Here is a 27,161-nt window from a genome sequence, read left to right as displayed (position 1 = left end):
GGCAACGGATCGCAACCCTCAGTGTTGCCCCCGTACCGGACCGGGGACCGGCAACGGGATCGCAACCCTCGGTGTTGCTCCTGCGCCTCGCTCAGCCAGTGAGCGGGAACCGGCCCATATGTGGGATCCGAACCCGCCGCGCTTCCCAAGCAGCGCACTATCCAGTGCACCACCGGGCCGGCCCCTGAGCAGAGACATTTTTGAATTAACTACGTCTCTGATCTTCCTCTCCTTGGGATGGAGGCCAAGCCAGGTCTCAGATGAGATGGTGAGAAAGCAGCCCTCACCCGGGGTCGCTGGGCTTGCTGGGGCTCCTCAGCTCTCCTCTGAGGGCAGGAAAACCAGCTGTGGGGTGGGACTTGCCACCTGCCAGGTTAGGTTCTGACATGGCCTCTCAGGGCCGCTTCTGTGGATTTCTAGTCAGTATTTCCTGGGTTACTGAGACCCTGGCTCTGGACTCCCCCTTAGGAAGCTGTCAGGACCAGGACACGCACATTCACACTTCAAATATGACAGTAAATGCCAGGGACCTTTCACGCAGTATCTCATTTTATTCTCACGTCAACCCAGGGAGGCAGGTACGATCGTTATCCCATTTTACAGACGAGAGCATTACTGCTCAGGGAAGTTAAATAATGGGACCCCCAAAAGAAAAGCGGCAAGGCTCAGACTCAAGCCCAGCTCTGTCCTCGTTCTTTCCCTAACCTCCAGCTGCCTCTAGGGACACTCAGGTGCAGCGACGAGGGGTACTGACCTCGGGCTGCAGGAAGGCACGTGTGGGAACAGGGACGGGGGAACTGATTCTGTCCGAGGACCCTGGAAGTTTCCTTGGAGGCGGCTGCATTTTAGCAGGACCTTGAAGGATGTGTAGATGTTGGAGGGGGTGAATGAAGGTGGAGAGAACCGTGGGAAGAGCTCCCTGGACGGTTCTCTCTGGATGCAAGGAAAGGCGATGTATTTTAAATGTGGTGGAGATTGTTTTAAAGACTAATGAATCGATTCTAGATTAATAAATATGAAAAATTTATAAAATGGATCATTGTCTATGAAAATAAATATCTACAAGATTGACTCAGAAAAAAGTAAAAAACATAAAGAGGCCATGGAAGAAATTGGAAAACTTTTACTCGGTATTATTACAATATTTGAGCTTTTGATAATGGGCATGTGTTGCTTTTGGCATCTGAAAAATAAATATACAAAAATTAAATAGATATATTATCATGGAAAATATTTATGACATATTATTAAGCATAAAAACCAGATTGCAGGCTGGCCCAGTGGTGCACTCAGTAGAGTGCGGCGCTTGGGAGCACGGCGGCGCTCCCGCCAAGGGTTCGGATCCCATATAGAGACCGGTCCGCTCACTGGTTGAGCGCGGTGTGGGCGCAACACCGAGGGTTGCGATCCCGTTGCCGGTCACGAAAAAAGACAAAAAGGAAAAAAAAAAAAACAGATTGCAAATTGGCACATATAAAGAATGGCCCCCATTTATGTAAGTAAATATATGAATGTGAATGGGTATTTGAAAGGATATATGCCAAAATTTTATCAATGGTTATTCCTGGAAAGTAAAATTATGGGTGGCTTTCTTTATCTATTATTTGTATTTTACCACTAAAGGGAAAAAACAATAAACGTTGTATTAGTCTGCTAGGGCTGCATAACAAAATACCACAGACTGGGTGGCTTAAACAACAGAAATTTATTTTCTCATAGTTATGGAGGCTGGAAGTCCCAGCTCAAGGTGCTGGCAGGGTTGGTTTGTCCTGAGGCTTCTCTCCTTAGCTTGCAGATGGCCACCTACTTGCTGTGTCCTCACATGGCCTTTCCCTGGTGTCTCTCTTCTTATAAGGACACCAGACACATTGCATGACACCCCCCCCACCCCTGCCTTATGATCTCCTCTTATCTTAATTACCTCCTTAAAGGCCCTATCTCCAAATATAGTCACATTAGGGGTTAGGGTTTCAACCTATGAATGTTTGAGGAGCATAATTCAGTCTGAAACAAAAGTTGATTTGAAAAAGGAAGAGAAAGGGCCGAGCCCGTGGCGCACTCGGGAGAGTGCGGCGCTGGGAGCGCAGCAGCGCTCCCGCCACAGGTTCAGATCCTATATAGGAATGGCCGGTGCGCTCACAGCGCTCACTGGCTGAGTGCTGTGCAGCCAGTCTCAAAAAGGACAAAAAAAAAAAGAAAAGAAAGAAAAGAAAAAGGAAAAGAAAGTAAAGCTTGTTAAAGCCGGGCTCGGGGCCGGCCCGGTGGCGGACTGGAGAGTGCGCCGCTTGGGAGCGCAGCGGCCCTTCCGCTGAGGGTTCGGATCCCATGTGGAGACCAGTTCTGCTCACTGGCTGAGCACGGTGCGGGCGCAACACCGAGGGTTGCGATCCTGTTGCCAGTCCCCGGTACGGGCGCGACACCGAGGGTTGCGATCCCGTTACCAGTCAGTAAAAAAGACAAAAAGAAAAAAAAAGCCGTGCTCTTAGTAAAGGACCCAGGATGAGTTCCGTCCAAGTTCCACATGCTGTTCATTCTTGCCCTATTCAACCTTTCCCAGAGCTTAGAAGAAAGTTAAAAATTTTTCCAATTAATTTAACCCACTTAGCATAACTCCAATACCAAAACTTGATTTTTAAAAAGATCACAAAAAATAAAGCCAACATCATACTAATGATAAAACACTAAACTCCAGTCTAGAGGAATTCAGGTAAGAGTCAGAATTAAGACAAGGGTATCACTTCCATATGAGCCATGCTAGCTGCTATAACAAACATAACTCAAAAGCTCAACAGCTTAACACAAAAAAGTGTAGAACTTATTCACACGAAGAGCAGGGAGGAATCCTGGTTAGCGGGCTGCCTCCCATGTGGCCGTTCAGGGGCCTAAGCTCCTCTGCCTCTGGCTCTGCCATCACCTAGAACCTCCACCAGCTCCTCTGACAGCTGACGGGAGGAAGAGAGTGGGGGATGGGGGAGGTTTCATGGGCAAGCAGAGAAGGCGCTATGTCACCTCCACCCACAGTCCAGCGGCTAGAACCCAGTCACACGGCCACCCCGAACTGCAAGTGTGTCTGGGAAAGGTCATCTCATTTTGCACCCAGGTGACGATGCAGCATTTCTTAAAAAGTGCCCCACTATCATCTCCACTGATACACACTCTGATGTGTGGCTGGCAGGCAATGACTGCCACCTGAGTACATCCCAATGTCAGAGATTTAAAATGTGAAAAGCTTAGAATCAGTGAAATACTATGAATACTAGATGAAATTGTAAGAAATACTGTATTTGTAAAAGCCGTTGGATGAGCCAGGGCTTTCCAGGCATGATCGCGAAGGCAAACAAAACAAAATAAAAAAACACAAAAAAGTCGGGGCTGGCCCGGTGGCGCACTGGATAGTGCGCCGCTTGGCGGCGCTCCCGCCCGAGGGTTCGGATCCCACATACAGACCGGCTCCCGCTCACTGGCTGAGCGAGGCGCGGGAGCAACACCGAGGGTTGCAATCCCGTTGCCGGTCCCCGGGCCGGTCCGGGGGCAACACTGAGGGTTGCGATCCGTTGCCGGACACGGAAAAAGACAAAAGACAAAAAAAAAAAAAAATTAACTAAAAAAAAACGAAAAGAGGGAGGGGGGGGGCGGGGGGGCGCGGGGGATGGGGCGCCGCTTGGCGGCGCTCCCGCCCGAGGGTTCGGATCCCACATACAGACCGGCTCCCGCTCACTGGCTGAGCGAGGCGCGGGAGCAACACCGAGGGTTGCAATCCCGTTGCCGGTCCCCGGGCCGGTCCGGGGGCAACACTGAGGGTTGCGATCCGTTGCCGGACACGGAAAAAAAAAAAAAAAAAAAAAAAAAAAAAAAAAACCACAAAAAAGTAAAAGATACTTAACTACATAAAAACGAAAAATCCCTTATATTAAAAAAGAACATTGAAAGGAGAAGGACCCAGGGGGTGGGGAGATATTTTTAATGTGTGATCGACCAAGAATGAGTAGGCTTGCTATTTAAAGAGCCTGATACATCGAGAGGGAGAAAATGAACACTCCAAGATAAAAATGGACAAAGAGCAGTAACAGGAAATTAATAAAAGACGAACTAAAAATGGTTAAATATGTTAACTATGTAAAACTCTTTAGTAGCCAAAGAAATGCAAATTAAAACCATAATATGATACCATTTTTTAACTATCAGTTTGGCAGAGATGCGAGAGTTGATAGTAGCATTCGCAAGGGCTGGAAAATAGAGACTATTACACTTCCAGGAGGGACAAGACCGGTGCATATTCAGCACTGTGGGTAAGATCTTTAAAACATGCGTGCCCGTTGACCCCAAGTCCTACCTCTGGAATTTATTCTAAGGAAATGAATGAAGAGATCAAAAAGATATATGCATGCGGCTGCTAATCACAGGGGAGCTTTTTAATTTAGTTTTAATTTTTATCGAGTTATACATGCACATGATTTAAAAGGTCAAGAAAATTCTACAAGGTTTGTTATGAAAATCAGCAGTTCCCTGAAGCCCCTTCCTTAGTCGTGGCCCCCTTTTCTTTTCAGTCCTAGGTATATACTGCTTTCAATCCTTTAGGTAGTTACTGTATTTTCTCTGAGTATCATACTTATATTGCTACTTCTTGATTTTTCAGGTTTGTACATGATATAGTTATTTTAGGGAATTTAGCTCTCTCACCAACACCCCCCCAACACCCCACAAAACACATACACACACAGCCTCCCAAGGTGGTTATTTGTGATTCTGACCAGATCAATATTCATTATTTGCCTTATTCTGACTGTAAATCTAGTGTCAAATGAACTATATACAATACTGTCATTTTCTTTTCCAGCACATTTTGTTCTCCCTAGAGTTAATGATTGACTTGCTTTTATCATTGGCTTAGTTTACTAATTTTTATCACTAATTTAGCCACAGACCCTTTCAGAATTTTGAGCCTATTACTCATGTGTTCTGGCTTCCACCGATGTTTAACAATCTAATGGCATTTCTGATCCATGATTCTTTGCATAAAATCTTTTTCTCTGCAAACTTATAGGATCTTTTCATCGGCTTCAGTGTCCTGACACCTCATGATGATGTGTCTTTGTGTGGGCCTGTTTTCATTCACTGTGTGTGGACTTGTGTTCTTCAATTCTAGGAAATTTGGGGAAAAAAATCTTTCTTCAATTACTTCCTTCTGTTCTCTTTCTCTGGAATTCTTGTTACTCAGAGGTCAGACCTCCTGGACCAGTCCACTAATCTTATTTCTTATTTCCTTTCTTTGCGTTTTTCCTCTATCCTTTTGTGGTTTTGTCCTATGTTCTGGGAGACATCCTCAACTTAAATCTTCTAGCCCCTAAGAGAAGCACCATCACTTAGGCAAGTCAGAGTCTCCTAGGAAGTCTCTTGCCTGGAGGAAAAAGTCTGGTTGAAGTTTCTGCAAGTGTGGGGTGGAAGAAGAAGGCTGGGTTTCTCTATATTCAGCACTCAGTTCACAGTGGTCACTTAATGTCCCCCTGCCCCCCCATTTCATTATAGCAGCCTCACCCCTGAACTCTGCCTATGTCTTACAGCTGAGACCCTCCTATCCCCTCTCCAGAGAAGAAGCCTCCAGACATCACCCAGGACTCAGGAGGGGGTGGGGGGAATCCAGAGATCTAATTACCTCTCAAATTATTTTCATTTAGGCCCTTTTTACTTTTCTCCCCCCACCCCCACCCCAGCCCATGTTAATACCAGTTCCCAGTTCCATGATACTGAGAGTCTTGATGAAATAAGCCAGGAGGGCATTTAACTCATCTAATGAAAGCAGTATGCTCAATGGCTGGCAAACAATTCAAAAAATCCTTAAAACCCACTGCAGGTACTGTAAAGCTGACTAGCTCACGTTCAATCTATTATTTACAAATGATTCTTATCCATTTATTATAAAAGATAATAACTAATAACTAATAATTGACCTGCTAACCAATAATTGATCTGTAGATTCCTTTGGGTTTTCTAAATAGACAATCATATCATCTGAATGTAATGATAGTTTACCTCTTTCTTTTCAAATGTACACCACTACTTTATTTTCTTTATTTTACTAATTAATTTTTAAAAATCTGTCATTAAATTTATTAACTTAAGAAAAATAAATTCAAAAGTGCAATGCTGGATAAAAAAGGTAATAGTGGGCTTCGTTATCTTTTCCTGATTTTAAAGGAAATGTTTACATTTTAAGTAATGATTCCTTTAGATTTTTTTTTTTAAATGACAAACTTTTGAGTGTGTGTGTGTGACTGCCTGGTAAAGGGATCCAAACCCTTGATCTTGGTATTACAAGGCCAAATTCTAACCAACTAAGCTAACCAGCCAGCCTCTTGTGATCCTACTTAAAATTGCAACATTTCACCCCCATCTCTCCAACTTCCTTTATTTTTCCCCTTTGCACTTCTGAAATTCTAATATATTACATAATTTGTCTAAATTTTATAATTTTTGTTTATTGTTTGGCTCGCCCCACCAGAATGAACACAGCACAAGAGCAGTGATCCCATCTGTTCTGTTCACTGAGGTTCCCAGGGCTTAGCATGGTGCCTGGCATACAGCAGGTACTCAATAAATATTGTTGAGTGAACTTGTTGAATGAATAAAAGACAGTATAAAACCACTATAGAAAGTTTAAAAGCATGCAAAACAATGCCACTTATCACTTATGGATAAACGCCCCATTCAGGCTTGGGTTACCTCTGGTGACAGAAGTGGGGAACAGGATCTGGAAGGGGCACCCAGGAGCCTTCCAGTGTCCCTGTCAGGTTTTTTTCCCCTAAGCTGAGCAATAGAGATGGCAGTCTCTGTTGTATTATTATCAACAATTTTTGCATAGTGGAAACATTTCACTCTACAACTTTTTTTTTTTAATAATAGGAACAGCAAACACCTGCAGCTAGCGTGAGAGTTTCCAAGGGTTTTCCCTCATGACCTCATGGGTCAAGCATGCAGAAAGGGCTTCCTGTAAGCCCAGCTCAGAGCAAGGTGGGGCCTGGGACTAGGGTGTCTTCCAGACTTCCTGGGGGGGAATCCCAGCCCAAGAGAGAAGAAGGGGCAGCCCAGGGGACCACCTCTTCTGGGTAAGATGGGGGAGGCTGGGCCAGAACTGGGCTTTGGCTTAGACCGTCTTCACCCGGGAGCAGGGTGGGGAGGGGACAGGCAGCTTGCCACTGGGTTCCCCGCATGAGCAGCACAGGATTCTGCTTTACAAGACCTGGCAGCTGTCCCAGTTCAGAATCTGAGTCCGTGTGGGAACCTCCGCTCAGAGTTTCTCGTGGCTCAGTGACAATTGTCTCCCCCCACCTCCCACCCCCAGTGGGTAATTGGGAGGACAAATACTGACCCTGTTTGGTCTACATCACAGGGCTGTTATGAGAATCAAATAGGGAGAAAAAACCTCCCTGATAGTAGAGACCAGAGAGAGTCTCAATGCAGTTTTGCATTTTTTTCTTTTGATATAAACCTTTTAACATAAACACCATCCATGTTGTTACATCGTCCTCAAGATAATCATTTTTATTGGCTGAAGAACCATCAAGACTTGAGCATAATTTACTAAATCATCCCCTTGTTATAGATTGAATGTGTTTGCCATTTTCCTCCACTGTAGATGACACTGTGAGGAACATTTTTGGGGCTTACATTTTTTGTTTGATCTTTGAATTATTTTACTGAGACAAATCTCGGAGGAAAGAACTGGTCAAAGTATATAAATGGCTTTTATGGCTTTTGATATGTTCTGTCAAGTTGCCGTTTCCCAAAGAGTTGGCCCTGGTGACATATGTGTGTGAGACCATTGTATCTCATGCTAGGAGGATCCACTCCTGACCTGGCATAATTCAAAATTCGCCAAATTCAAGACTAATCCTAACAACAGATGGGAAGAGACATTTATATTTGTTTACCAGTTTGAAAAAATGCCCAACATGGCACTATTGTAAATCCAGTTTACAGCTCACTTAACTGGACAGCTTTGAAAATACTAATTTTTTGGCATAAATTTTAAAAGTTGGGGGAACTCAAACAAAATGAGATTTTATTAATATTTAACATTTGATAAAATATTTATCTTGAATATTTAAAACGCTCATAAAATGCTACCACACTGTGCTACTTCCACCGCATCATTTCCACCACTGGGCACTATTATTTTATTTTGTCTAAACAAATAGGACTTCTAACCTCCAAGTCTGCACCTCTGGGCCTTGATGTCTACCTGTACAGGTGAGCAAGAAGGAGGTAATATAATATATGTGCCTCTCTTGGAAGCAGCTGGTAATTATATGCTTGGCTTATTAAGAATTTGCTTTCTTCCAGGCCCTGCGCCAAGCACTTTTCTTGTCTGTCATTTAATCTTTGACCTTTTAGATCGGTACGATCATCCCGCATTACAGACAAGGAAACTGCGCGCAGGTCTGGGCAGGCAGCCGCTGTGGTATGCAGCAGGTGGAGTCAGAGTGCGGGTTATCGAGAGGCAGGGGCCCTGGAGGGCTCTGTCCCCAGCTTTGGCTCAGTGTTCAGCCCTCTGGGCCTTGTCTCTGCCCCGGGGAGAGGTTGAGGACCCGCTGATGGGCACCATCATGTGGCTTCTTCACACCCACAGTCTGGTCCCCTGGCCTCACTCTTCCAGCCAGGAAAGGGAGACATTACTGCTTTTTCTTTCTCCACCCGGAATAGCAGGAGAGTCGCGGTCTGGGGGCTCAGCAGGGCATGAGACCAGCCGTTGGGATCCGCCTGGCGATGAGTGGGCACGCGCTGTGGTTAGAGGTCTTCACGCCCTGGGAGCTCAGCTCTGCCCTCCCTCATGCTCCAAACACTTGCTGAGCACCGACGGTGGATGCAGCAGGGCCAAGGAGCCAGGCTCCACTCCACTCTGTGACACCAGGTGTGGGACTCGGGTATGTCACTTCTGCGGCCTCTGACCGCAGTTTCCTCATCTGCAAAATGGGGATAATAATGACTACCTCAGAGGGTTGTTGTGAGGCTTAACTGAGGAGAAGGGCGTGACTGAGGCCAGCACAAGAGGCCCTGCAAAGCTCCTGCCGAAACAGGCTCTCCAGGTGTCCTCTGGGTATGACTCAGGTGCCGACCGGGGATGCTGGGCAGCCTGACACCGACACCCACCACAGACCACAGGGAGAAAGGGCCTGGCTAGGAGGGGGTAGGAGGCACTTTCACTGAGGGTTGGGAAGGGTTCAGGAAGGGCTCCCTGGAGGAGGCGGTGTTTGCACCAGACGAAAATCGGTCCTAACGAGTGATCAGAGTTAGAGCATTGCTTTCAGTACTGGAGACGTGGCAGCGAATAAAACAAAGCCCTTGCGCTCAGAGCTTACGTTCTGGTGGGGAGTAGAGGGAAACTAAACAATGAAGGAGATCAGGATATACCGGGTTGGTGGTGAGTGCTAAGGGTTTAAACAGAGGCGGGTAAGGATGCATGGGGTGGGGGCGGGGAGCAATCAGGGAAGTCTGTGAAGGGCCGACTTTCCAGCAAGATCTGTAGGAAAGGAGGGCTATGGACAGGGCGGGTGGGAGGGGGGAGGTGGAGGGGTGTAGTTCCAGGCAGGGAACAGCAAATGTTGGAGGCCTGAGTGCTGGGCAGAGCATATATAAAACAGCTAGAGCCCCAGGGAAGCTGGAGAGGGAAGTCGGGAGGTCAGAGGGAGGGGGTGGCCTGGCCTTTATGGGCCGTGAATAGGATTCTGGCCAGGCCAGGCCAGGCTCTGACTGCCCATGAGAAGAGGCTGGGGCAGGAAAAGGGCAGAAACAGGCAGACTGCTGCAGAGGTGGCAGAGGTGGCAGAGGCTCAGGCCAGGGTGGAGGCAGCGGAGGGGAGGGGAGGTCGGCTCTTGGGTGCGCTTAGAGGTAGAGCCCAGAGGATATTTGATGAATGGGACTCCCTGGCCCACAAGGCCCTTCTGGGGCTGCAGCACCTCAAGGTTCCCCGTGGTTTCACCAAACACCCATCTGGGAGCCTCTTCACTCTGCAGGTGATGGTGGAAATAAGACCTTAAATGTTTCATTTTAGGATTTTTCCTGAAATAAAACCAATGTAATCACTGTAAGAAAAGCTCCACCTCCAAGGAACTGCTCCCTCTGGTGAAGGCAGGGGTTAGATGATTGGATGAGATTTGCAAGACTGTGTTCACTCCCAATTTAGACACTTTCCATAATTAATTGCAGAGGCAAAGCAAAGAGGGAGGCCTGGGGACAGGCTCAGGGCAGCTCCTCTCTGACAGCTGGGCTGCTGCCCATGACACCCTGCAGGGGCTGCTGGGACCTCTGACCTCTGCCTGAAGTGTGCTGCTCTTAGTCCCCACATGCTAAGCTTCTTTGTCATTAGGAAAGGACTTGGGAGCATGCTGAGGCTTTGGTCTTTCTCCTTAGGGCAATGGGGAGCTATGGAGGGTGGCAGGCAGGGGAGTGACAGGACTGGAGATGCTTTAGAGGGGACCCTTCAGAACTCCAGGAGAGTGGATTGGAGGAGGTGAGGCTGTAGTCCAGGAGGATGCATTGGGGTGGGGGGTGGTGAGGGAGGGGAGGAGGGAAGGGAAGTGGGATCGACTGAAAGAGAGGGAATTGCCGTTCACACAGATCCGCCTTCCAGGAGGATGCATTGGGGTGGGGGGTGGTGAGGGAGGGAAGGAGGGAAGGGAAGTGGGATCGACTGAAAGAGAGGGAATTGCCGTTCACACAGATCCGCCTCTCCGCGCTGTCCCTGGTCAGTCACGGCTCTGCTCTCGGGCCCAGGCCTGATGCCCACCTTGCCCTGGGCACGAGCTCCTGTTGGTTCAGCCTCATGGGGCCCGGCCAGGCCAGTGACTCATTTCTGAACTGTTTTGGCTGAATACCTTTCATCTGAGCTGCTGTCCCTCCTCGTCACAGTTCAAGGTTTTGTTCCCAAACAGCAGCAGATGACAGAGGGATTTCCGGAGGTGGTTCATGGGACTTCTGCTGAAATAGTTGAGTGAACTTTGCCTGCGGCCTGCAGGGGGCAGGCCCATCGCCCCGTGCTCCATGCTCCTCCTCAGCCTGTCCTAAACCAGGGATGGGGCTCTGGCATCCTCATCCAGCTAGGGAATGGCGACCTCAGCCTTCCAGCAATGTGCCCGAGCTCCTCCCTTGAGTCCTGCTCAAGCCCTTTTTCCTCAGAAGAACCTGCGTGCTCTGCTCTGTCATCACTTGCAAGGTCCTTGCCCCTCCTCCAGGAAGCTGCACTCTGCTTAGACCTCCTTGGATGGTGCCAACGGTCGGGGTGCAGGGAGTGTGGAAGCCCCGCTCCCTTGCCTGGGGTTTTGATAACCCTGAGATGTAACTTCCACTCCAGAGCTCCCCGCAGGCTCGCAGGATCGGACTGAGCCGACCTTCTGCGGGATCCTGCCAGAACCGGCGCTGTCTTCCTCCCCCACCCGCTCCTGCTTCCACTCCTTTCTTGGTTTAATCTGGGAGCGCTTCCTTAATAAATCACTTGCTCAAGACTCCTCAGCTAAGAACCTGCTTCTGGGGAAACTGACCCAACACACAGCTTCCATGCTGTCGTCACGCTGTTTCTTTTCTTAGGCATCCTCCTCATTGGCATCCTCCCTTACAAAATAGAACGATGCCTCCAGGCCCAATGCAGACCCCGTCTCCTGCAGGGAACCTTCCCAGTGGGAACAGCCCTGCCCCAAGGGCTCCCTGCTTCTGGTGCCGGATGACCAGCCTGGTTCCTGGGAGGGAGTCCCCTGCCCCTGCCTTCACCCATTTTGCACACGAAATTGTTCTTTCCCCATTGTTCTGTCCCCATTGGCTCCTGACTCTGCCCCTGATGCACAGCTTCTCTGGGCCTCTGTGGCTTCACCTGTACAAGGGGGGTGCTGGGCTCTGGCCTTGCGTGAGCAACGGCTCCACTCTGGTCCTGGGTCCCCGCTCCCCACCCCCAGCCTGTCGTTGCTGAGCTATGTCATCGAGAAAAGAGGAGCCCAGCTTGTTTAAGAATGAACAGTTGGGCCGCAGCTCACGGAATCAAGTATTCTAGCTGTTACTGCTCATTACTGAATTCCAGCTATGCCCTGAGAAGGATTAAGGAAAACTGCTCTGGTAAAAATTTCCAGCAGAAATAATGCTCTTCCCCCTAGGAAGCCCTAGAAATCTGACTACCGTAATCTTCTCCTGGCAGTCTCCAACCAACATATTCAGTGTTTGCATGCCAGTGGGGCCAGCCAGGCATCTGGGCAATCGGCCTCTGCCTGGCAGAAAAGTGGCCCACGGCACCAGCTTTCTGACCCCAGTGCAGGGCTTCAGGCAGTGCCAGCTGCTGTGGAGTGCAGCTGTGTGAGGCCGGATTGCCCCATGGCAAGAAGGCTGGACAGGTCATTGTTCTGCCCTGAACCTGCTGGTAACCCAGTCGGGTCACTACCCCTACTAACCCTCAGCTTTCCCATTTAAAAAATGGGGACAGTGTCCACTCTGACAGCGATTTGCTCACTCACAGAGAACGTGTTTATGGGTGTCCACCCCGTGGGACCTGGGCTAGGCACTGCAACCTCAGAAAAGGATTGGGCCTGAGCCTGTCCTTGCCCTGTGTTGCTCCCAGGCTCCAAGATGGGAAGGTGAGGGGAGCAGTGAGGGTCAGAGGGAGATATGGAGTATGTGTGCTGGGGACCTCATTAGCACAAAACCAGAGGCCTGCCACCAGCAGCCCAGGCCTCAGGGAGGGGCCCTGCGCAGAGGCAGATGCCCCGCAGCTGTGGATGGGTCAGTAGATGTGGCCGAAGGAGCTACTGGGGCTGGCCGGCAGTGTGAGACAGGGCAGTCCTTGGGGTTGTGCTCAAATGCTTTGGCGTTCCCTTGACCTAGAGTTGAGGTCCAGCTCAAACTTGGTGGCCTTGGGCAAGTCCTTCAGGTGGAAGGACTTGAGGCTCTCTGAGCCTCAGTTTTCTTGACTTGAAAATAAGAATCCTAACAGTGCCCACTCATGGGCTTGTTGTGGAAGCGGATATTATATAGTGTGAAGCCTGATACTGTCTGATTGGGGGGGAGGTCCCTCACCCTTCTGGGAGAACTGGGTGGCCCTGGTGAGGCCAGCCTCAGGACAGTGTGGGGACGGGTCCTGTTAGGCCTCTCTTCCTTCCTTGGGCCCTCTAGCCTGTGGCTCTGCACACTCACCCTGCCCCTGGGGACGCACCTCACTGGGAACTGAAACCCAAACACAGTTCCCAAGGACCTGAGCTGGCCAGGGGTCCTGACTGGGCTCTCTGCTGCCCTCCTCTGTATGACAGCATCAGCTTCCAGCTGTCAGATGGGAGGCCAGGCAGGGGCCAGGATGAAAGCCACCCTGGGCCTCGCATGGTGGGCATCATCAGGGAAGTTCTTCCCCTCTCTGAGCTTCAGTTTCAATATCTGTATAAGGGGCTTCCTGCACATGCCCTGCGCCCCACCAACATGACCCCCTGCCCAAGCACAAACCATGGGGGCAGGCACCCCCATCGGGGAGAAGAGAACCAGACAGATGAGCTGGATACAAATCCAGTTCTGCCCCTTACCAGCTGTGTGACCTTGGGCAAGTCTTTCACTGATCTGTGCCTCAGTTTCCTCATCTGTAAAAGGGGGATCCTAAAGTCTACCTCACTGGCCTTTGTGGGGACTACATGAGCTCTCGTGCGTGAAGTGCCCAGCATCAAACACTAAGTGGCAGATCCCTTTCCTTGGGGCCTCTCCTCCTCCTCTGTCATTATCTGGCCTCATCCTCCGCTGCCCACCTCAGCTGCCACTACTCCTCTTCCCTCTGGCACACGCCCAGGCTGTCCAGCCTCCAGGCCTTTGCTCAAGCTGTCCGTTCTGCCAGGAGTGCCTTTTCTCCCTATCTCGCCCTACCATTCCTAATCTTATTGCCTTCATTGCTCAGCTCAAATGTCCCCTCCTCCAGGAAGGCTCTCCCCCAGGAGCTCTGTGCCAGCAGAGACACGGCGCCAGCGGGGCGGCTCTCTGCCCTCGAGGCCTCCTCCACCTCCTGCCTTGATCAGACTCGGATGCATTTTACTCCCCCATGCCGCAGTACACAAAAATGACCACTAGGTGGTGATAGAACGTCAAAGTCCCAGCGGGGACGAGCAATGCACCTGCATGTCCTTCATCCTGCATTGAGCAAGACTGCGGGACAGCAGCGATAAACAAAGCAACGGGGTCCTGCTCTCAAGCAGCTTATGCTCTTCTTGAAGGAGGCGAGGCTGAGGGGAGACACAAAAAGTAAATAAGGAAATAAAGCAGGAAAAACATGGGACAGAGGCGAAGATAAAATGAAAACGCCTCAAGTGCATCCAGATTTCTGAATGAACATTTCCTCAGTGCAGAGAAGGATTGGGAATCAAAGCGATACTGAACCTGAGAGACGGGACGAGCTGGATGATTCTCTAGCCCCGTGCTACTCAAAGGGTGGTCCAGGGACCAGCAGCGGCGGTGGCATCACCTGGGAGCTTAAAGGAAATGCAGATTTTCGGGTCTACCCCAAATCTACTGAATCAGAATCTGTATTTTTTTTTAAACTTATTTTTTATTGTGGTGAAATATATATAAATATAACATAAAGATTGTCATTTTAAGCATTTAAAGACATTCAATTGTGTGGAATTAACTACATTCAGAATGCTGTATGACTGCCACCTCTATCTATTTCCAAAACTTTTTCATCGTCCTAAACACAAACTCTCCACCCATTGAGCATGGTGCTAAAAACACCAAGGTCAAGGGTTTGAATACCCCGTCTGGCTAACTGCCAAAAGCCCAGAAAACAAAAAACAATAGCTCATTATTCCTTCCCCCCAGTTTTTGGTAACCTCAAATCTACTTCTGTCTCTGAAATTTTTTTCTTTTACATTTATTTTTTCTTAATTGACCCATGATGATTGTATATATTTATGGAGTACAGTGTGATATCTGGGTACATTTATACAGCATGCAATGATCATACCAGGGTATTCAGCATATTCGTCACCTCAAACATTTGTCACCTCTTTGTGTTGGGAACATTCAAAATCCTCTCAATTAGCTACTTGAAGTTATTCAGTAATTTGTTGTTGGCTGGAGTCTCCCTATATTGCTACAAACACTAGATCTTATTATTCCTATCTCTACAATTCTGTATCCATTGACCACCCTCTCCCCACGGCCTCTCTCCCCTCCCTGAACCAGTCTGTAGTAACCACTGTTCTACTCCCTACTTCTATGAGATGAACTTTTTTAGCTCCCACATATGAGTAAGAACATGCAGTATGTCTCTTTCTGTGCCTGGCTTATTTCACTTATAATTTCCTCCAAGCTCATCCATGTTACTGTGAATAGCAGAATTTCGTTCTTTTTTTATGGCTGAATAGTATTCCACTCTGTATAGGTACCACATTTTCTTTATCCAATCATCTGTTGATGGACATTTAGATTGGCTACAAATCTTGGTTACTCTGAATAGTGCTTCAGTAAACATGGGAGTGCAGTTATCCCTTCAACATGTTGAAGAATCTGCATTTTAACAAGAGAGCCAGGTAACTCGTGTGCATGTCAAAGTGAGAAGCTCTGCTTGAGTCCAGAGGACAAATGATACCCACGGGCCAAATCTGGCCACCGATTTTGATATGACTCCCATGCTAAGAATAGGTTCTAATTAGAAAAAAATCTAAAGAAGAATATTTTGTGATGCATGAAAATATACATGAAATTCAGGTTTCAATGGCCATAAATAAAGTTTTCCTGGAACCCAGTCGCACCGTTGTTCACGTGCTGTCTATGCCACTTTCACACTGTAATGGCAGCACTGAGGAGCTGCAACCGAGATGGTCGGTGTGGCCTGCAAGGCCTCAAATAAGTACTATCTGGCCCTTTGATGAAAAAGTTTGCCAGTCCCTGCTCTGTTCATCCTCCTCACAATTTATGAACGAGGAACCAGGGCCCAGAGAGGGGCAGTATCTGTCCAAGGCCTCACAGGCCCTGCTTTCTGTACAGCACTCGGGGCCCTGCTTCACAGCCACTGGTTTGGGCAGTTGAATTGCTTTTGCTTTTTCTGTGTTTGGAACAATGTCCTTGTTGGAAAAAGTTCATGTCTTTAAAATTTATGGCGTAATCAAGAAATTTAAACTCTGTTTCAAATGAAGCATGACTGATATTAGGCCTTATCCTGAGAAGTCAGGGACCCTGGGCTCCTGAAGGGAGGAGAGGTTCCAGGGATGTCAGTGCAGGGACCAGGGAGCCTTTCCTGCCCTCAGTCTGCCCGTAGCATGAGGGACCTCGACTGAAGGGGGTCGTGCAGCCTGTGAGATTGCTCTGAAGCTTTGGGCTGGGCCAGCAGTTGAGCATCTATCTCAAGTGGCCAAGTACGTTCCTGTTGTGTCTCCATCAGGAGTTTGGGGGTCTTGGCGCTGACTGGGTGTGGGCACCGAGAGAGGGCAGCAGACAGCATAGTGGCCAAGGCCTGGACTCTGGCTGGGGTACAGCTGCGAGCGGCTCCCGTCTACTCAGCCCCATCCCTGGCTCCCTCTGTCCCCAGGCTCGAGAGCAAAGTCCTTCGCCTGCTCCAGGCCCGCAGCCCCCAGCCCCGCTCCCCAGCCAAACAGCTCGCAGCCCCCATATGGTCCTAAGCCGCCCTGGGGCCTCTGCTGCTGCCCGCAGCTCTTCACTCAGCCTCCCAACTGCCCCTCCAAACCCTCCCCACGCTCAGGGCCCAGTTCAGCATCTGCTCCGACAGAAGCCTTCCCTGGCCCCTTCGCAGTACCTTGAGCCTGTCTCTAGGTCATGAACACCGTTTTTCTCTCTCCTCTCCCCTACTGGACGGGAAACAGAGGAGCTAAGAACCCAAATTCGTACTCGGATTGAAATATCAGCTCAGCCACTTACTAGCTGTGAGAGCTTAGGCAAGTGTCTTAACCTCTCTGAGCCCCAGTTATCTCATCTGAAAAATGGGGATAACAGAGGTACTGATGGCAGAGGGTTGCTGTGAAGATTAAACAAGACAGCACATGTAGAGGACAGCCAAAGGCACCCAGGTGGCCTCAGTAAATGTCAGCCCCAGTAGCATGTTGGAATAATATTATTACTAACCATTTGTTGAATACACAGCTGGGTAGCACAGTTCTCAATCAGATCGGCCCATCATTTACCATCATTTACAGGCACCTACACATGGTTGCTACTGGAGGGCACTTTTCTATTGCCTCCTGCAGCCCCTCGCCGTGGCCTGGGAGGCAGCCCATACTCTCCCTGCCTCCCCACCTGTAGCTGACCCCTGACTGTTTGATCTTCAGGTGTCTCTGGGCCTGAGACATGCCCAGGCCGAGCCACTCCATGCCTGAGTGAGTGTTGGGGCAGGTGTGGGGAGGGGACCGGGTTGCAGCGTCAGCCTTGGGGTCCTGCGGTGGGACCTGAGACCAGAGGACAAAGGCTGGACCCTAGTTAAGGCAGGGTCCTAGGACAACTGGTCAGGGCTCAGGGGGGCTGTCAGGCTGGCACAAGTCCTCAGGGTTTGAGATTCCCGAAGTGGTGGGTGAGCGAGTCTTAGGGGACTGGCAGCACTGGATTGCCAGAAAAGGTTCCCAAGGGCTGAGCAGACCCCTGGGCCAGGCTGGCCTATGTCAAAGCCCCTGAGCTCTCAGCATCCCCGACCAAGGGCAGGAGGGATCAGGGCCTGCAGCAGGGGAGGGGGCTGCAGGGGCAACTGCCTCAGCTGTGGGGAGGGGCCAGTGGAGGCAGGGAGGTGGGTCATGCCCAATGTGGACATGGATGTGGCAGCTGGGCCCGTGTCCTTCCCCTGGCCAATGGGGTGAGGATGAAAGTCAGTCCCATCTGTCAGCATTTCCTGTGCAGCCCGAGGCCCTGGCCCTGGGCTTAGCGCCTCCCAACCACCATGAGATCTGAATGACTGTCCCCATTCTGTGATGGGGAAACCAAGGATCAGATGGAAGGATTTTGTCTGATGCCACCCGGCCAGTCTGTGGCCAAGGCAGATCTTCTGAGCCAGCCTGTTCTCACAAATCCTTGGAAAGAACACAGTCACCAGTAGCTGAAATCCTGCTTCTAATTTGGCTACATTAGCATACTATTCCCGCTTAACAGGTGACTGCAGACTCAGTGGTTGAAATTAACAACCCTTTACCATGTCAGTTTCTGTAGGTCGGTGTCATGGGCTGACTCAAGGTGTTGGCCAGGCCCCAGTCTCTGGGAACGCAGGCTCCTCTTCCAAGCTCACTGGCTGTCGGCATAATTAGTTTCCTGTGGTTGTAGGACTGAGGCTCTTGGCTCTTAGAGGCTACCCACTTGCCCTGCCTCCATTGGTTCTGCCCATCAGCCCCATTTGTTCACACCATTGCCATTCTTGGAAGGACCTGCAAAATAGCCCTTGAACTGGACCCCCTGTATCAAGCCTCTCTTTCCAGTCCATTCCCAGCTGTTCTTGATGGATCTTGCTCCAGTCCTGGGAAGCCTGCAACTCCTGCTTACAACTAACTGAGGCCTCCTTGGTGTCTTCAGGATTAAGTCTGAGCTCCCGAAGGAGGCATACCAGACCCTGGGAATCTGGTTCCAAATACTGCTTTGGCTATCTCCTGCGACTCCTCTACCCTATCTGACCTGAACCCCAGAGGCCGGCAATCCCTGGGGCCTCCTTGTCTCTGAGCCTTTGCTCGTCCATCACTCACTTTCTGACAAACATTTATTGGGTCCTTGCTACAAGCTTGATATTATGCTGCATGCTGCAGGACTGACTAAGAGATGCCTCCTACCCTCAAGAGTCTCATGCACCTATCAGGAAGACAGACATGCAAACCACAAACCCCATGTGTTCTAGGGGTCTGTGGGCCCAGAGCAAGGGCCTTTAAATCAGTCAGGGGATGGGTGTATCCAGAAGGGATTCCCAGAGGGGGCAACACTTCAGCTGCATCCTGAAGGACAGATAGGATTTATCTTGGTAAAAGAGGAGGGAGGATGTTCTCATTTTTAACAACCCTCTCTTAGGGACTTGTTCTACTTTATATTAAAATGTACTCTAAGCTAAAATAATTAAAACTGTGATATTAGCAATGGAATAGGTGACAGACTAGTAAAACTAAGTCGAGAGTATAGAGAGAGACACAAGCAGACAAGAATTTAGTATATGATAAAGATGGTACTTCAGTCTGATGGGGGAGGATAAATCATTCAATAAATAATTTTAGAAGATATTAAATATATTATAAAGCTGTAATAATTTAACCAGCATGGTACAAAATATAGAGTTTAGAAATAGACCCCAATAGGCCCAAATTTATTTATTTATTTATTTATTTATTTATTTATTTGACCAGTAAGGGGATCACAACCCTCAACACAGTGTGGTCCACACCATGCTCAGCCAGTGAGCGCACCGGCCATCCCTATATAGGATCCGAATGTGCGGTGTCGGCGCTATCAGCACCACACCCTCCCGAGTGAGCCACGGGGCCAGCCCCAAATTTAGTATATGATAGTGGTAGACTTTCAAATTAGTACAGAAAAGATGTATTATTTCATCAAAGGTGTTGACCAACTTGCTAGTTATCTGGAAAAAAACATAAGGATCAAAATTTCAAAAGTAAAAAATTAAACTATAAAAGTACCAAGCCTAAAAAGCATAAAATATAGATTTTTAAAATTAAACCCAATATGAAAAAAGCCTTTCTAGGTATGGCAATTTTAAAACATGACACCCAAATTCTCTGATACTCTTTCCATCAAGGGCAGGGGGTCTATGCCTTCTCTCCTTGAATCTGGGCTCTGTGACTGCTGGGCCAATAGAATATGGCAGAAATAATATAATACCATTTCCAAGCTCAGGCCTTAAGAGACTGAAAGCCCCCACTTTCTGTCTCTTGGGATGACCCATGCTTGGAACCCAGACTCCAGGCTGTGAGGAAGTCCTGGACACCCAGGGAGGTCATGTGCAGATGTTTAGGCCCACTGACTGGCGAGGGCCCAGCTGACAGCCAGCAACAGTGACCTGACAATAAGTGTGGGATGCCTTCAGATGAGTCCTGCCCAGCTGCCATCTGACCACAACTGTGTGAAAGAGCCTGGCTGAGAACTATTAGCCAAGCCCAGTCAACCCCAGAAGCACAGGAGAGAAAAGTAAAATGACTGCTGTTGCTTTAAGCCACTTAATTTGGGGATAATTCATTATAGAAGTCATAAGAACAAAAAATTTCTGTTGGTCTCTCGCCACCGCCTCGTTACCGGGGACCAACAACACAGGGCGGGAGGAGGGATCCCGGACCAGCCGGCGATAACCTCCTGTGGGGCTGAGCGGGATGGTGAGTGTCGCAGGCCCGACCCCCTCTGCGCTTTGGCCCCGGGGGCAAAGAAAGAGACACCGAGCCTGGAGAGCGGTCAAAGCCAGAACTCCGTTTATTTGCAGGGCGGCACAGCTTATATAGGGAAAAAGGGCAGGGCGGGTTTTGATATGAGAGATCAAGCAAAGAGCCAATAAGAAGGGCTTAAAAGGATAGGGTGAGGTGGTGGGGAGGCTTTACGCGAATACGGAACTAAAGTTGCTGAATCACTGGGACCCGGAAGGGCGAGGCTGGCAGCTACGTGCCATTGAGCGCTAGTGAAATGGTGGCCGCGGAGCGCATGAACTGGCGCCCGTGCGCGTCAGGGACCCGGAAGGGCGAGGCTGGCAGCTACGTGCCGTTGAGCGCTAGTGAAATGGTGGCCGTGGGGCGCATGAAATGGCACCCGTGCGCGTCAGGGCGCATGCGCGCAAAGTTATGCCCAACAAATTTCCACATTAAAAAATTAATAAAATCATAAGACAACAAACTGGGAAAAATATGCCATCTATTTACAATTCATATTATGTTCAAAACGCTAATTTCCTTATTGTACAAATAGTTCCTAAGATAAAGATGCCCAGCTCATCTGAATAGGCAAAGGATATCAATGAATAGTTTATAGAAAAGGAAATGGTTCTTAAATGTATGGAAAGTGCTTAAGTTGGCTCAAAAGAGGACTGCAAAATAAAATTGCAATAAGATATCATTTTTAAAAAGTAGTACACCTGGGAAATAGGTGCTTTCATACATTGCTGGTATGAGTGTAAATTGAACAACTTCTATGAAAAACATTTGGCAGTATCTATCAAAATTTATAGTGCACATATTTTTTTTTTTTTTTTAAAGATGACCGGTAAGGGGATCTTAACCCTTGACTTGGTGTTGTCAGCACCACGCCCAGCCAGTGAGCGAACCGGCCATCCCTATATGGGATCCGAACCCGGGGCCTTGGTGTTATCAGCACCGCACTCTCCCGAGTGAGCCACGGGCCGGCCCATAGTGCACATATTTTTTTTGGCCCAGCAACTCTTCTACTAAGAATTTACCTTACAGATGTATTTACACATGTGCAAAATGACATCAACCAAAGGCTCTTCACTGTGGCTCTGCTGGAATAGTAAAAGATGGAAAACAGCTTTATCATCCATTCATAGGGGACTGTTCATTATTTGTCCGGGGCCAAAGAGCCTGGTCATAGCCTGCCCAGGGTCATGAAGTCCTGCTAATAGCCTTCTCACACTAAAGATATAAACCTTTCCACCATTTTCTCCTTCTTACTGCTTGCACAGCCCTAGGCGTAGATCACCGCTGCTTTGCTTTAGATAGCTGAGAAATGTTCCATTTCCCAGAACGATTTGCCCTGTGCTTTTTCCCAGAAAACATTTGCATACTTCCTTATCTGCTGATTCCCTCCTGCTGGCTATATAAGCTGTGACCTTCTGGCTAATAAACGAGACTTGATCAGAATACTGTCTTGTCTCCATTTCTCATGTCTCTTGTCCCATCCAATTCCCACTCCCCCCTCCAGGGTCTGTGTTGAATATCCCGCGGGTCGGGACATTTTTGGCACCCAACGTGGGGCACTGGATACGTGGGACACCGTGAGGAAGATGGCACATCGGAGGGTCGACCGCTGAAAATGAAAGAGTAAAACCTTCGTCGGCCACGGGAACCTGCTGCGTCAGGATAAGGTGAGTAAGTGCGCCCAATAATGGGACAAGAATTAAGTTGTCATGACATCTACATAAGACAGTTACAAAAAGCTTTAAAGATGCGAGGAGTAGGGCCGGCCCGGTGGTACACTGGAGAGTGCGCCGCTTGGGAGCACGGCGGCGCTCCCGCTGAGGGCTCGGATCCCATGTGGAGACCGGTTCCTGCTCACTGGCTGAGTGCGGTGTGGGCACAACACCGAGGGTTGCGATCCCGTTGCCGGTCCCTGGTACGGGCATGACACTGAGGGTTGCGATCCCATTACCGGTCAGTAAAAAAGACAAAAAGGAAAAAAAAATAATTAAAAAAAATTAAAAAAAAAAAAAAAAAGATGCGAGGAGTAAAGGTTAAGTCAAGTGATTTGCTTAAATTCTTTGATTTTGTGAAGGACCTTTGTCCCTGGTTTTCCAGAGGAAGGAACTATTAATTATAAAAAATGGGTTAGAGTAGGTGATGCCTCACAAGATTATTTTGAAACTTTTGGGCCAGAAAAAGTCCCTGTAACTGCCTTTTCTTTTTGGAATTTAGTTAAAGATATGATCCAAGATAAAGATAAATTCCCCGAAGTTTCTGAAACTATGGTCCAGACTGAACAAATATTAAAGGCAGGTTCCAAAACAGATGTCCAAGTCTCCTCTCCACCTCCTGACGAAAACATACATCTCATATCTCTAGAGGGTGATTCAGAACAGACCGCGACACCTGCTGTTAAGCCCCAAATGCCCAAAAAATATCCGGTATTGAAACTTCAAAATAAAGAGAAACCTCTAAATTCTGATCCCTCCGAGGTGGATTGGGGAGATCTGGACACAGAGGCCGCTGAATACCATGCGTCAGATGATGCATTCTTGGCTCAGCCCTTGTCGCACCCTCTCCCTTACAATTTGCCCTCTGCTCCCGCAGTGGTGACTGTATCAGATCCTTTAAAAAATTTAGAGTCAAAGGTTCAACAACTAGAAAAACAAATTCTCTTAGAGGAAAAACTCCAGGTCTTAACGACCAAACTGCAAGAATTACAAACAAAACACATGAATACAACATGTCAAACTAAAGCGACTGGCTATTGCCCTCCATTAAACAACAAGTTAGTCCCCCCCACAGAAAGAGCTCCCATTCATGTAGATCAAAGTCTTTTTGACCAACTTGAGGCCTTCCCAGTATCTGAATCTGTGGATAACGTGGGACGAATTACCCGCAAACATGACAGGGTGGGATTTAATGTTATCAAAGAGCTAAAAGGCGCCATTTCCCAATATGGGCCCATAGCGCCTTATTTCCTTGCTATATTAGAATCTGTGGCTGGGGCCGGCCCCTGGCTCACTCGGTAGAGTGTGGTGCTGATAACACTAAGGCCACGGGTTCAGATCCCATATAGGGATGGCCGGTTCGCTCACTGGGTGAGCGTGGTGCTGACAACACCAAGTCAAGGGTTAAGATCCCCTTACCGGTCATCTTTTAAAAAAAAAAGAATCTGTGGCTGAAAGCTGGCTCACTCCTATAGATTGGAACACCCTTGTCAGAGCCACACTCTCGGGGGGTGATCACTTACTCTGGAAGTCCGAATTTTTTGAAAACTGCAAAGACATTGCTATAAAACACCTTCAGGCTGATAAAGATTGGGGTCTTGACATGTTAACTGGCTCCGGTGACTATTCTAGTATTGAGGAACAAAAAAACTATGACCCAGGTCTATTTTCCCAAATTCAAACAGCCGCTTTAAAGGCTTGGAGAAGGCTCCCAGCTAAGGGGGATTCAAGTGCTTCGTTTACAGGAGTAAAACAAGGGCCTGAAGAGCCTTTTTCGGATTTTGTTAACTGGCTAATGACAACAGCAGATAGGTTGTTGGGCAATGCGGATGCCAATCTTGATTATATAAAACAATTGGCTTTTGAAAATGCTAATCCTGCATGCCAGGTGGCCATTAGGCCCTGCAAAAATAAAACTGATCTTCAAGGATATATTCGTCTTTGCTCGGACATTGGCTCCTCTTATCAACAAGGTTTAGCCATGGCCGCAGCCCTCAGTGGACAAACAGTAAAGGATTTTTTAGCTAATAAAGGCCAAAATAATAAAGGTTGCTTTAAATGTGGCAAGCCTGGTCATTTTGCTAAAAACTGTCAGGAATACAAGACAAAAGCCATAGTCACCAAGCCTCCTGGACTTTGCCCACGATGTGAAAGAGGAAAACATTGGGCAAATGAATGTAGATCCAAAACTGATGCTCAGGGAAATCCCTCACTGTCCCCTCAGGGAAATGGGAAGAGGGTCCAGCCCCAGGCCCCGAACCAAAGGGGGGCTGTCAAGTTTGTCCCAGCCAACAACGACAATCCGTTTCAAACCTCACTAGAGCAACCCCAGGGAGCACAGGACTGGACCTCTGTTCCACCTCCCGCACAGTATTAACTTCTGAAATGGGACCTCAAATTTTAAATACAGGGGTCTTTGGTCCATTGCCCCCTGGTACTTTTGGACTTGTCCTAGGTCGTGGCTGTTCAATATTCAAAGGGCTACAAAATTTTCCCGGAGTAATTGATATGATTTTACTGGAGAAATTAAGCTTCTGGCCAAAGCAACTACGGACATTGTCACGATTCCACAAGGAGAAAGAGCAGCCCAGCTTATCCTACTTCCCCTAGTTAAAACAAACAATAAAGCCCACAATATTGTGAGAGGTGCAGACAATTATGGATCCTCAGATGTTTACTGGGTCCAACAGATTTCCTGTCAAAACCCTCTCTTACCTTGTGGTTGGATGGTAAACAATTCACTGGCCTAACAGATACTGGGGCTGATGTTACTATCATTAGACAAGAGGACTGGCCCGCCACCTGGCCCCTTTGTGATACCTTAACCAATCTAAAGGGAATTGGACAGAGCCGCAATCCTAAACAGAGTTCTAAATTTCTTACATGGACAGATAAGGAAAATAATTCAGGTCTTATTCAGCCGTATGTCATCCCTTACTTGCCTGTCAATCTTTGCGGCAGGGATCTGCTCTCACAAATGAAAATAATAATGTGCAGCCCTAATGAAATAGTTACAGCACAGATGCTGGCTCAAGGATATAGTCCAGGCAAAGGTTTAGGAAAACAGAAACAAGGTATTTTACAACCCATTCAGGCAACGGGCCAACTTAATAAACAGGGCTTTGGAAATTTTTGATTTCGGCCATTGACAAGCCTGTACCCCAAAGGCATGCCGACCCCATTAACTTGCAAGTCAAGCAAGCCCATTTGGGTCGATCAGTGGCCATTAACCTCGGAAAAATTATGTGTCACCCAACAGTTAGTGCAGGAATAATTACTGGCGGGACACATTGTTGAGAGTAACTCCCCCTGGAATACTCCTATATTAGTTATTAGAAAAAAATCTGGAAAATGGAGACTGCTTCAGGACCTAAGAGCTGTTAATGCCACAATGGTGGTTGTGGGCGCTTTACAACCTGGCTTGCCATCCCCAGTGGCAATTCCTTCAGGCTCTTTTAAAATTGTTGTAGATCTCAAAGATTGCTTTTTCACAATTCCCCTACACGCTAGTGACCAAAAATGCTTTGCTTTTAGTCTCCCCTCCATAAATTTTAAGGAACCCATGAAACGATACCAATGGTGGGTCCTGCCCCAGGGAATGGCCAATAGTCCTACCTTATGCCAAAAATTTGTGGCTGCAGTCATCCAACCAATCAGAGATCTGTGGAAAGATATGTACATTATGCACTACATGGATGACATTTTACTTGCCGGCGATTCAAAAGACAGGGTTTGCCAATGTTTTATCCAGCTTGAAAAGCAGTTAGCTTTAGCAGGTTTACAAATAGCTCCAGAAAAGATACAGTTTCATGATCCCAATACCTTTTTTGGGTTTCATATGACGGGACGCAAAATTACTAACCAGAAGGCTTCCATCCGCACAGATCAATTACAAACCCTTAATGATTTTCAAAAACTTTTAGGCGATATAAATTGGCTCCGTCCATATTTAAAACTTACTACTGGAGACCTAAAGCCCTTATTTGATATTTTAAAAGGAAATCCTGACCCTAAATCTTCCAGATCTCTCTCTCCAGAAGCACTGACTACATTACAAGAAGTAGAAAATGCTATTGCAGCTCAATTTGTCTCTTACTTGGATTAAACCCAACCTTTAATGTTCATTATATTCAATACAGCTCTTGTCCCTACTGGGCTATTTTCGCAGAACAACCCTATTATGTGGGTTCATTTACCTTCATCACCAAAAAAAACCTTGCTTCCTTACTTTGATGCTGTTGCAGATTTAATTATTTTAGGTCTAGAAAATAGTAGAAAGTATTTTGGTCTTGAACCACACAAATTAATCCAGCCCTACACCCAACAACAGGTCCACTGGCTTTTACAAAATTCTCATACTTGGGTAGTGGCTTGTGCCTCTTATGAAGGCACAACAGACAATCATTATCCATCCAATAAACTTATTCAGTTTTGTAACTTACACACTTTTGTTTTTCCCCGAGTTACTCGTAACTCTCCGGTAACTAATGCCCTTTTGGTTTTTACTGATGGTTCATCCACAGGGACTGCGGCTTATACCATTAATAATCACACAGTCTGCTTTACTACTTGTTATACTTCTGCCCAACTTGTGGAGTTACAAGCTGTTATTCAGGTTTGTTTAACCTTCCCAAATCAGGCCCTCAATCTTTATACTGATACTGCCTATTTAGCCAATTCTATCTCCCTTTTAGAAACAGTTCCCCAAATCAAACATACCTCCACTGCCACTGAGCTTTTTTTGCAATGCCAAAAACTGATTCAACAAAGACGTTTGCCCTTTTTTATAGGTCATGTTAGGGCACATTCCAACCTCCCAGTCCCTCCCGCCATGGGAAACAAATTGGCTGATGCGGCCACTAAAACAGTGGCCACCATTACCGCTGATCCTGTTACAGAGGCACAAACTGCGCACTCCCTTCATCATATTAATGCTCACACACTTAGGTTAATGTTTCAAATCACTAGAGAACAAGCTAGACAGATAGTTAAACGGTGTCCTTCCTGTGTTACACTCTTGCCTGTTCCCCATTTGGGAGGTAATCCTCGAGGACTTGTCCCAAATATGCTTTGGCAAATGGATGTTACTCATTTATCAGAA

The 27,161-nt window shown here is 47.9% G+C and overlaps 1 protein-coding gene across 1 annotated transcript in view; it reads left to right on the top strand.

Moving 5' to 3' along the window:
• GRHPR (glyoxylate reductase/hydroxypyruvate reductase) overlaps window positions 1-27,161 on the top strand; it is a 71,610-nt gene that overhangs the window by 17,780 nt on the left and 26,669 nt on the right. Inside the window, exons 2-3 of the mRNA XM_008588913.1 lie at window positions 22,563-23,242; window positions 23,640-24,068. Of these exons, the coding sequence (XP_008587135.1) occupies window positions 22,563-23,242; window positions 23,640-24,068 (1,109 nt within the window). The remainder of the gene's footprint in view (window positions 1-22,562; window positions 23,243-23,639; window positions 24,069-27,161) is intronic.

The sequence above is a fragment of the Galeopterus variegatus genome, unplaced genomic scaffold, assembly GCF_000696425.1.
Source record: "Galeopterus variegatus unplaced genomic scaffold, G_variegatus-3.0.2 Scaffold11, whole genome shotgun sequence".
NCBI lineage: Eukaryota > Metazoa > Chordata > Mammalia > Dermoptera > Cynocephalidae > Galeopterus > Galeopterus variegatus.
The sequence above is the reverse complement of the archived record's forward strand: the minus strand, read 5'-3'. Positions and strand labels throughout refer to the sequence as shown.